Source organism: Mirounga leonina, unplaced genomic scaffold (assembly GCF_011800145.1).
Source record: "Mirounga leonina isolate KUSES-001 unplaced genomic scaffold, KU_Mleo_1.0 Mir_176, whole genome shotgun sequence".
Taxonomy (NCBI): domain Eukaryota; kingdom Metazoa; phylum Chordata; class Mammalia; order Carnivora; family Phocidae; genus Mirounga; species Mirounga leonina.
Genome location: NW_023270454.1, coordinates 11,498,232 through 11,510,381, shown reverse-complemented (window position 1 = coordinate 11,510,381; position 12,150 = coordinate 11,498,232). Strand labels below are relative to the sequence as shown.

The 12,150-nt window shown below is 46.0% G+C and overlaps 1 protein-coding gene across 1 annotated transcript in view; it reads right to left on the bottom strand.

Annotated features, from left to right (window-relative positions):
• The window catches only part of FDFT1 (farnesyl-diphosphate farnesyltransferase 1), a 33,512-nt gene extending 28,917 nt beyond the window's left edge, over positions 1 to 4,595 (bottom strand). The window contains exon 1 of the mRNA XM_035022677.1: positions 4,391 to 4,595. Coding sequence (XP_034878568.1) covers positions 4,391 to 4,489 — 99 coding nt within the window. The 5' untranslated portion in view covers positions 4,490 to 4,595. The remainder of the gene's footprint in view (positions 1 to 4,390) is intronic.
• Positions 4,596 to 12,150: the final 7,555 nt, after the last annotated feature.

The window sequence follows — 12,150 nt, the reverse complement described above, 5'->3', positions numbered from 1 at the left end:
TTTGGCCAACAATTTGGCAGCAAATGTGATTCAAGCAGAGGCTTGGAAACTCCAGCTGCCATGTGGAACCCCAGGGCTAGCCTGAGGATTTTGAGACACATGGCCCGATCTTCCCTCGACGCTCCAGCCTACAGTCTGCCAAACACCAGACTGTCCAGCCACAACCCAGCCGGCCAGCTGAGCAAGCCCAGAAGAAATCAACCAAACTGGCCCAGACCACTAGAACTCCCCAGCTCTCCCAGGGAACTGGGAACTCAAGTTGCTGGTATTTTAAGTCACTGAATTGCTTTTTTTTTTAATTGTGGAAAAATATACATAACATAAAATTTACCATTTTAACCACTTTTTTTTTTAAGATTTTATTTATTTGTCAGGGAGAGAGCAGGAGGCAGAGGCAAAAGCAGGCTCCCCGCCAAGCAGGAAGCCCGATGCAGGACTCGATCCCAGGATCCTGGGATCATGACCTGAGCAGAAGGCAGACTCTTAACCGACTGAGCCACCCAGGCACCCCATTTTAACTGCTTTTAAGTATGCAGTTCAGTAGTGTTAAATACATTCACATTGTTGTACATCCAATCTCCAGAATTAAGGCACTCAGTTTTGGCAGGATTTGTTACTCAATGAAAGTTAACTGATACACTGGAGATAACAGACTTGAAGAGCTTAGCATAGTGCCTGGCAAACATAAAAACTCAATTAAGTGCCGTCTATTGTTACTAGGACATGGTTGTTATCATTATTACCTTTATTAGTCTAACTCACAATATAATTTCTTCCTAATCCCACTCACTTGCCAAATTCGTGTTCCAAAAATGTTGCTTTCATCATGTCCTTGTTCTGCTCTTAACCATTACATGCTTCACTGATGAGAGCTCAACTTTCGGACTCCCACGCGCCCTTAATGAACTTCATATTTCTAGCTCGTATTCGTCAATTTCAGGTTGGTTTTCTCATCACCCATACAGGTCATGCTCAGTCCTCTATAACTTGGCTCACAGTAGCTTTTTCAACTGAAGAGCTTCCCCACTAAATTAAATCTAATACCTTACAAAGCACTTTTCCTGTGTTTTCTAAAAACTTTTCGCTTGAAGACATTTCTCATTTCGCTAAAATTTCCTTAAATCAAAATGTACTTAAGATTACTTGGCACTTCCTAGGTTATTTGACTTTTGGACACCTATTCTCCACGAAGACTGTGAACATATTCAGGGTGAGCATTTTCCATTCTGTATCCATTACACGAAGTGTGTCAATTTTTAGCTGAATCTGGACAATCCTCTGCTTAATGTGTTTCTTCTGCTTAATCATTTACCAACCTGGCGTCTCTCCTTTTAAAGTCTAGTGTTCAAAGTTGGACAGTACTCTTTCAGTGTGGGCTGGTCCATCACGTGAATGATGAGCAGCACGGTGGGGGTAAGACAGTGAGCTCTGAATCAGAGAGCCAGGGTCAAAGACAGGCTCTGCCCCTGAATAACTGGGCCTCAGGCAATTAATTAGCCTCTCTATGCCTCTGTTCTACATCTACAAAACAGGAAAAATAATAGTACCTTCCTTATAAGGTTACCGGGAGGTTTAAATAATAGATGTAAGGAGGTATATAAAACAGTGTTTGGCACATACTAAGAGCTCAATAAATGTTAGCCATTATTATGATACCATTTATCCAAAAGGTAAAGATCTAGGTTTAAAAAGTCTCTCAGCAGGGTATCAGAATGGAAGAAATCATTCTGAACAAATGCAATTAGGAATCTGACTGACTACAATTCTAAGCCCACAGCATGATGAGACTACCTAAAAAAGATAAGGAACACTGATGTGGTGGGGAAGTGGGTTGGGAAAAAGGACTTTATTTGTACGTGGCCATTTTCTTTTTTTCTTTTTTAAAGATTTATTTATTTATTTATTTGACAGAGAGACAGCGAGAAAGGGAACACAGGCAGGGGGAGTGGGAGAGGGAGAAGCAGGCTTCCTGCATAGCAGGGAGCCCGATGCGGGTCTCGATCCCAGAACCCTGGGATCATGACCTGAGCCGAAGGCAGACGCTTAACGACTGAGCCACTCGGGCGCCCCGGCCATTTTATTTCTTAAGAAAAAAAAAGATGAAGCAAATATAGCAAACGCTATACATCTAATCTTGGAAAGAGACACAAATTGGTTACAGTATTTTCAATATTTTTCTATTTGCTTGAAATATTTTATAATTAAAATATATTTTTTAAAGTGGAAGCAGTCTTAAACTATGTTACATAGAAATACAGCATCCATAAGAGAGGAATTTAAAGTTCAGAAATGACCAGACCACAATGAAAGAGTACTGTTCAACTTTGAACACTAGACTTTAAAAGGAGAGATGCCAGGTTAGGTAAATGATCTGGAAAGAGTAACAGATAATGATAACTAAAGGAAGAAGATAGAACATTTGGCTTGAATATCAGTATTCTCAGAATATGAGAGTTCTCTTAAAATATGTCAAGTGCTGTATTACACAACAAGGATTAGACTCTGGTTCAAGGGAGAGAACAGAGTGAAAAAAGGTTAGCTTACTGTAAGGTAATGCTTCCTAAAATCCGAAACTGTCTGGGGATGGAGTGGGCAAGTCTCCAGAGGTAACTACCTGTCACGGGAGGTGTTCAGAAGACTGTACAAACTGGATTATAAAGCAGTGACTATCTGTTTTAGGTCGCAGATCCCTGGAAGAATATGATGACAGCGGACACTGTTCTCCTCACAAAACACACAAACGTGAAATAACATAAATACTTGCAAATAATTTCAGAAAAGCTCCAAAAACTCTTAGTAAGAATCTCTAATTAAACATCTATTGAGCAAGGCACAGTAGCAATGTGAAGTTGTAATTCCTTCAGGCATCCCCCAAAAGATGAATCCCCTAACTCAGCCAGAAGTGAGTTTTCCCTTCTGTAAATTTCCTTATGGCATTTACTATATTCTGCCACAGTTACTTAAGTTTAGCTTGTTTAAAAAGCTAGAGGTTTCTTGAGGGTAGTGCACCTACCTTTTATTCATTAATTCACTAAGGGGACATCAAATAAGGTTCCTATGTCCGTATAGCTTTAAAATCCAGAATCAAATATTAAATCTTAAATCTGAAAGGGATTTGGGGGATCATAAAACCAATACACAAATAACCACAATACAAGACTATGGGACTGTTACAAAGTAGTACCAGAGAAAATGGTGGAAGGAGTTTCACAGGTAACTTGTTATGGTGTCTACCTGAATTTTCTATGAATAATCTGGTAATGTTTTATTGACCTGACAAGATGGTGAGCTCTTTGTAGGTCTTATTTGTCTATACATGCCATCCTGCCATGGTGCACCCAGCATAACACCTAGCACAGAACAGGTGTCCAAAAATGTCCGCTGAATGGTGAACAGAGGTGGCACTGAAGCTAGACCTTGAAGGATGAGAGGGATCCTGAGTTATGAGGGAAAGAGAATTCTTTTCTGATGGGAAATTAAAATGGTTTAATAAAGGACACCAATTAAGAGTACATGTAAACAAAGAATAGTCCTTGTGATGTTCCCGTTGGAAAAAGAATTTAAAAGTTTTGATATAACCCATGAATTCGGCTGAATATGTCTATTCATTCAATAATCACTTAAGAATAATTTTCTTGTTGTAATGCATACCTTTGTAAGCATTCATTTAGCAAAGGATACAAGCATGAGGCAGATGAAATATAAGTAAATAAAACCAAGTTTAGCCTTCAAGCGACCAACAATGTTGCTAATCGACAGACATACAGATAACTAATAAGAACTTGGAAGAGTAAATATGTGTTCTAAAAAAACCGAGCAGCACTGAGAAATAGGGATTGATCAGACTGCAGGACTGCGAGGGAAGCTTTTGGAAGAAGTGTGACTGAACACTGGAAAGATGAGCAAGGTTTCATTCCAGAAAAGGTATTGTGGCCATATTTGCAGAGTTCAGTCCCTCCATGAAATCCTCTCCCACTTAATCTACCCATATAATCTCAAATTTGCAACCACTTACTAAGACACCGATAAACATCAATGCTCAAAGACAGAAAGAAATATAAAGAAAAACTACCTGACAACCACTGTCTTGGAAGAACAGAACCATTTTAAGCCCCTGAGGGAGGGTGGGGGAGGGAAGAGGAGGCCGGCCGAAGGCACGTCGCCAGCTGGGCCGGATTTGGGGTAGGGAAAGCGGAACCAGGCTGGGCGGGTGCGGCCGCCAGAAGGGGTGCGGGTCTGCCACCCCGAGAGAAGGAGGGCGCCAAAGCCGTTTGGCACCCGCTCGCCGCGCCCCTCGCCCTCGATCGTGGGCCCTGACGGCCAGGACGTAGGCGCGAGCCCCGAGCGCAGCCGCCCCGCCCCAGCCGGGATGCAAGGATACTCGGCCCACCTGGTCCATCTTGGGTATCACCTTCCGCCGGCCCCCCATCTGGAAGCGCAGGAGGTTGTAGAACTCCTCGGGGCGCCCCAAGCACTTCACGAACTCCATGCTGGCGGAGGGCTGCTGGGGCTCGGCGCTCAATTCCAACACACCTCTGGAGGACACCGGCCGGCACTCTGCGAAGGATTAAACCCAGGAGGCGCGACGGCTGGGGCGGAGCAGAGGCGGGCCCAGAGCGGGGCGCCACGCCCGCTTCCCCGCCCACCTCAACGGGTCTCTGGCTCTCGCGCCTCTTCTCTTGGGCTCGCAGGGTGGACTGACGGGCTCTGATTGGCTAGGACCGCTCGCCCCAGGAAGACGCCGGCCAACTGGCGGTAGGATGAGGCTGGCGTGACGACCGTACCCTCTAAGCTAATTGGAGAAGAGAAAGGGGCGGGCGAGCGGGATTGGTGCTTCTACGGGGGTGGGCCTTTTCCTCCGCCTCTCCTAGGCAGAGGTTGGATCCCGAACCCAGACCCGAGTTGGGATGCTGCAACATGGGTGCAGTGGGTCCTGGCTCAGGTGTGCGTAGCCTTTTGGTGAGAGACCAGCAGGCGAGAGTTCGCTACGATTTTGTCAGTAATCCCTCCACGTGTGTACTCGTGTTTGTCCTGCCGGCCAGACTAGCTCTTCAGTGACGCGCACCTCCTGTGCGTATCTGCGCGAGGCTGCGGACCCTTTAAAAGGCGGGTGGGCCCCCGACCATCGAATGGTCTGTCCGCGGTTATCGTCAACACAAGAGAGCAAAAGCCATCCGTGGCACTTACAGCCCCACAGAACACCGGGCACCTGGTCCAGCAGTAACACCCTTCCTTTCCCCGCTTCACAACCCTCAGAGCTCTTCACTTCCCTCTGGGTGATGTTACTCACTCCTAGAATTTCAACTCTAGGACCTCTTTAAAATGTTTTGGACCCCACTTTGTCCCCAAAATGGATCTGAGGCGTTTCTACCACTGTGTAAAGAGTGATGTGGAAATTTAAATCTCCGTCGTATTTTTTTTACTTTTGTTTGTTTTTTAATTTGAGAGAGCGCGCGAGCAAACAGGCGAAGAGGGAGAGAAGCGGGCTCCCGGCTGAGCGGGGAATCCCCCGCCCCGCAGCTCCCGCTGGATTTCCCCACCCTGAGATCATAACCTGAGGCGAAATCAAGGGTCCGATCTTTAACCGACTGAGCCGCCCAGGCGCAGCTGATCACTATTCTAGACAGCGCTTGTCCCCCACCCACCACCACTGCTAATTCCCATCGCTTCTAGTTTTTTTCCCATAGTATTTATCACGTGCTAATATAATACAAAATTTACTTATGATGTTCAATGGCTAGTTCTTCTTGCTAGAACGTAAGCTCAATGATGGACAGATCTTCATTATGTTCACTAACATACTCCTAAGCATCTAGAACAGTGCCTGGCACATACTAGGGGCACAATGAATATTTACTGAACTGACCTGTACCTCCTCTTCCTCCTCTTTGATGTCCCCTAAAGTTATGATGTCCATAACTGAAATCTCTCTCCCATTGAAAGTGCTTCTTTGGTTAATGGCACTAACAGCGTCCCAGTTGCCTAATTATCAAATCCTGATGTCATCCCTAACTTCTTTCTCTTCCTACACGGACGTCCTTTGAAACCATTCATCAAGTCTACGGAGCCTAAGAAACAAACCTCTTTAGTCTTAATCTCTCCTCTCTGGTCCATCTTGGTTTAAGCCCCATCTTCTCTCCCAAGCTATTTTTCAAGGCAACTTCCCATCTCTCTCCATGCATTCCCAAGTGACAGCTGGAGTAATTTATCTAAAACACACACTTGATTATATTACTCTCTTGCCTGTAATTCTTCAATTTTAAATTTCTTAAAGGAAATGCCTTTCAGGATAAAATTAAGGATTCTGGCATAAAATAAAAACTCCATCATTTGGCACCTACATTCCCCCCCCCCCTTTTTTTTTTTGGATTTTCACCACCTTCTATCCTATCACTACCCTACTTTCTAGCCCTGATCCAGCCCTGGGAGCATTTGCAGTTCCCAAACAGGCCACAGTATTTCATACCCCAGTCTCTGCCAGAGTAATTCACCTCCAGGATGCCCTTCCTTGCTCTTCACCTAGCTACCTGCCTCAGGGTCATCACAGCTCAAATAGAAAATCCTTTTCTGAAGTTTCCTGGCCTCTCCTTTATCTGTTCTTCAGATTCAACAAACATCCACTGAACACCAACAATGTGGCAGACACTGAAAAAAACTAAAGATGAGCAAGATGAGGTTTGACCCCAAAGAGCTCCCAGAGGCATCAGATCAGAGAAAGAGACCGACATGGCTGATGTAATTGTGTTGCTGTTTATTAGAGACATAGTGGGATCCTAATCCAGCTTCCTGGGTCTGACCTTGGTGCCCTGTCGGAGACCGCATATACAAATAGTGGCCAGGCCATACACCATAGCAGAACTCTGACCCACAACCTCTGCAGCAATAGGCCCAGAGTAGTCAGGACTAGGTCAATAACGTCCCTCTATTTTGCCCCTACTTTCAACTCAGGGCCAACCACAGAGAGCCAAATATACTTCATAAGCAAATCACATAAGATACCCCCTACTGGTTAGCCTGCTTCCAGCTTCTCCATGCCAGCCTCCTCCAATCTGGAGCACACCTGATTCTTTCCCCTTTGTTCATTATAAAGCTTGTCCACTCCCCTGCCTGCCCCTGAGTCCCTGCCAAATGCAGGTGACAGGTGAAAATGGCTGATGCCCTTGTTCTAGCAAGCTCTGAATAAAAAGCCTCATTTGTTCTTATTGCAGTAGTCTTTATTTCCACAGACCTCAGTACTTGCATTATGTTCAGTGGATGCTCTCGCCCTGAACTTGGTGTATTCCAATGATCCCATTTCCGTCTCTTCACTCTGAAGTCCTCAAGGTCAGAGACCCTGTCTAAACATAACATCTGGGGCGCCTGGGTGGCTCAGTTGGTTAAGCGACTGCCTTCGGCTCAGGTCATGATCCTGGAGTCCCGGGATCGAGTCCCGCATCGGGCTCCCTGCCCGGCAGGGAGTCTGCTTCTCCCTCTGACCCTCCCCCCTCTCATATGCTCTCTCTCTCTCATTCTCTCTCTCTCAAATAAATAAAATCTTTAAAAATAAAAAAATAAAAAAAATAAACATAACATCTGGCACAGTGCTTGCCACATAACAAGTCTCCACTACTTTTTGTGGAATAACAATACTTGAAATTGGGACTGTACTGGAACGTTTTTTTTTAAAGGTTGCATCTATTTACTTGAGAGAGAGGAAGAAAGAGAGAGAGAGCACAGAGGGAGAGGGAGACTCCCAGCTGACCAGGGAGCCTCATGCAGGGCTCGATTCCAGGACCCTTAACCTGTGGCAGACGCTTAACCAGACTGAGCCACCCAGGCGCCCCTGTACTGGAACTTTTAGAACACACTTCTGTCCTCCTCACCCTCACACAGCATTTTTTCTATAACCTACTGAAACACTTTTAACACTCTTTGTAATAAGCCAGCCTCCTCCTATTAGTGTACGGTTTTCTTGTGTTTTTTTTCTCCTTGTGTTCCCAGACCCAGCATTTAGGAGGCATGTCAGAAATACTTATTGAATGGCTAGGGCCACTGAAACCAAACATTAAATATCGAGTTTTTCACAATATCAATTATCAGGAGATAAAAAAATCTTTCCCCTAGAATCTGTTGAATACAAATCTCACCTCTCCTTACTTCTGAGTAAAACCTGGACTCTCCTTCTATGTATCCCATCCCTCACCTGCAACTCTGCTAGGCAAAAGCCTCTCCTTCTGTCCAAAAGGCACAATGACAATCCGAGTAATTCTCACTCTTCCCCCTCCCCGCCCCCATCACCTCTCTTCTAGTGCCCATTCACACTACTTACCGCCCATCCCTTCCCTCCCTGCTTTCAGGACTAACAGACACTTTCTGAGAGCCTCCTGCCACGATGGATAAAATCTAGGAAGGGAGACATAGTTGGTCTCGGTGAGGAGACCTTCCACTAGGAAGGGAGACATAGTGGTTTCAGTCTGCGATCCACGTTTCTGCTTCTCCACTTCTTCCACACAGAACCCAGTCCCTGTACTTCGGCTAGAATTCTGATGATGCCGACAACAACCCCTACAACTCAACCGCTAGGTGCTCTATTTTCCCCGCTCTACAGACTTTAGTAAGTCCCTGAAATCAGAGGAATAAGAAGTCTGCTCCTGAGAGGACAGAGCAGGTGTGAATTATTCTTCCATGTTCTGTTCTGTAAACTTTTATATCACTTGAATCTTTGGGTATCTGTAATTTAAAAATAATAAAATCTTTAAAGTGTAAGCCTTCTCACTCACCCTCCTGGCCTTCTCCCATTCTTACCCTGACCACCTTCAACTGTGGGTTAATACAGCATCCATCTCATTGGTTTTGACCCTCGGCTACTGGATACCGCGGGAGAAAGTCTGCAGGCGAAGCAATCTAGCCTGGATCTCCAGTGTGGCTCTAAATTCCCAGAACAGCTGTTACAAACCTTCCCCTTCCTCCTTTGTATTTCAAGACCTCACCTTTGGCGGATTTTCTCTGGATCTATTTTTCTCTCGCGATCCTGGCCCTGGTCAGCTTTAAGTGCTGGCACTGGCGAGGTCTCTCACCCTCCTAGTGTTTCCTCTCAACTCCTCATACACAAATCCTCACATTATAGCTCCCTTTAATAAGTGACTCTCCTCCCTGACCTCCTCTTTCTCATTCCTTCTGGACTAACCTTCTTAAGGGCAGACCACCCTCGTCGCTTCTACTTTCTCAGTTCTCATGCAGGTCTCAGCCCCTTTGGACTGGTGGCCACTCTGCACAAATTGCTCTCTTGGAGGTGATCATGACCACAAATTTGATCAACTGACAAATCCAAAGGCCTCTTCTCATTCTCCTCCTTCAGCTCAGCATAAGCCAGTATTATGGACTATTCGCTTCTACCTGAAGTTTATTTTTTCCTCCTGTTATATTTGATCTTTCATTGACTGGCTTCTCTTTGTGCTCTTGTCCCTCCAACACAAGACTTTCTCTATGGTTCCACTGTGATTGCTATCTTTTCTCATGCCATGTGATGGCCCTTGTTAACCTTCTCTAACTGACCATCACACTATGAGGAAAGCTCCCAAATCTGTGCCTCCCAGCCCAGCCTGCATTTGTGGAGAGCCAGGCCTATGTCCTAACTGTGCTGTCTCCCCAGCTGGGGTGCCGCACACGTACCCCCAGTCAACATGCCTCACATCTGATCACCTTCCCCCACAGAACCTGCTCATCTCCTGGCTGACTTTCCCTACCAGCAGCTGGGTGGGGCTCCTCTAGTGTGGGTGCTGGGCCTGAGCCATCTTCAGCTTCCGCAACCCCCCATCCTGGCCCCGAGTCTGCACAGCTAGTCACCCAGGAGCCCGACCCCATGATGCCCTTGTACCCCTCCTCCTTTCCATTCCCACTGCTGTTTCCAGGTTCTAGCACTTTTATCAACAGCAACAGCGTTTTTCTCTTTCCTTTTCTACCCATCACGATGGGTGCAGACCCACACGCAGGCCATGGTGCCCAGCCCTCCCCTCGTGTCTCTAGAGCCTCCGCATCCCATTCCCCTCCTGTACTCTGGACCCACTGTACTGATCAGATGTTGACTTCGAGGAAACGCGCTGGACACCATCTTTGCCCCAGCTTATGCCTAACATTCCATACTCCTGTTATCCTGTATGGGTTAGAAGGTCAATTCGCATTAAGGATACATATGTATGTGTATATGTATATACACACACGTACACACACATATAATTTTTTAAGATTTTATTTATGAGAGAAGTGGGGGGAAAGAGAGAGAGAGGGAGACTCAGAACAATCAGGGGGGAAGCGCAGAAGGCGATTGAGAAGCAGATTCCCCACTGAGCGGGGAGCCCAACGTGGGACTTGATCCCAGGACCCCAAGATCATGACCTGAGCCGAAGGCAGACGCTTAACTGAGCCACACAGGTGCCCCACACACATATATTTTCACGTAACATACACACACACACACATGTAAGAGTAAATATATTCTTTTTTTTTTTTTTTTTTTAAGATTTTATTTATTTATTTGACAGAGAGAGAGAGCACGAGAGCAGGAACACAAGCAGGGGGAGTGGGAGAGGGAGAAGCAAGCTTCTGCCGAGCCGGGAGCCCGATGTGGGACTCGATCCCAGGACCCTGGGATCATGACCTGAGCCGAAGGCAGACGCTTAACGACTGAGCCACCCAGGTGCCCAAGAGTAAATATATTCTTGTAGATACAAAGAGCAATCTATTACTCAAATAGTATTTTCAGAGCATCTGGTGTGGAAGTAGGGTTTTACAAACTAATTTAAGTTAAAAAAAAAAAAAACAAAAGAAAAGTGCAGAGAGATGGCCTCTGAGAACTTGAAGATTCTCTCCGAAACCCTTTTGTATCCTGTTATGGACTGAATTGTGTCCACAACCCCCACCACACCCCTCAGCCAATTCTGACATTGAAGCCTTAACCTACCATACGGGATATTTGAAAAGGACCTTTAAAGAGGTAATTAAGGTGAAACGAGGTCATAAGCGTGGGGCCCTAAGCCATCGATAGGACTAGCGTCCTTCTAAGGAGGGGCAGAAGCCCCAGGAATGCCTGCACATAGAGAAAAGGGCCTGGGAGGGCACAGCAAGAAGGCAGCTGCAAGGCCAGGAGGGAGAGCTCAGGAGAGGCCAACCTGCCGGCCCCTTAATGGGACACTTCCAGGATCCGGGACTGCGGGAGCAGCAACTTCTGTGGTTTAAGTCCCCCAGACTGTGCTGTTTACTTAGGCATACGTAATCTAAGGCCAAAAGAACTGGCACTTCTGTCAAGTGAAAGAGAGAACTGAGATACAGTTGTGTAAGATATTTAAATATGTGACACAAAGGAAACATAAAGCAGGAAGGATTTAGACTCGATGTGAGAACTGTCATGATTGAACGGGGTTGCTGAAACTCGTTGCAGGGAACAATCCAAAGGAAAAACAGACCGTGGAGAGGCACATTTGAAAGCAGGTTCAAAGGATGCGTGTAGAAAGGTTGGATCTTAATGGATTACAGCCTTTTCTACACTCTGTTCCAAAGAAGAGTAAAGGTAAAATGGGCTTCATGGTAAAATAAGGTTTGAAAACACGAAGTGTTATACTTTGCTCTACTGCAGAATTTCTTGGAAGCTTTTATGAGCTCCGCAAAGCTCCAAGAGGGAGATAGAGCAATATTTGATGACAGAACCCGTCATCTGAGACACCACGGGCGATGCTTCTTCCTAGGGGCCTATTCTCAAAGGAGATGGATCAAAAGAAGCTTGGCTACTTTCAGGGACATCCCCCTAACGATGTCAGCCAGCTCTTGGGGCAGTACTGGGGTACAGTTACGGAGGACTGACACAGAGGGGACCACAGAGTGGTGGGTGATAGGTGCGTGCCCTTGAGCTTTGTTAACCGTGTGATCTTAAGCAAGTTCCTCAGCCTCCAGTCTGGAGTTCAGTTTCCTCACCTAAAACACACTGTGAGTACTCATCACCATGAGGATTTCTGCAGATGATATGGCAAGAACTAGGCTACAGGCTTTCCACGGGAAGTATTTAGTACGGATGAACTATTCTGCAGGTTATAGGGTGCCATAAAGTGGCCTTCCCCAGTGTTAACAACTTCTGGGGAGGTGCTAGGGCACAGTACATTCACTCATGCAAATCACTGT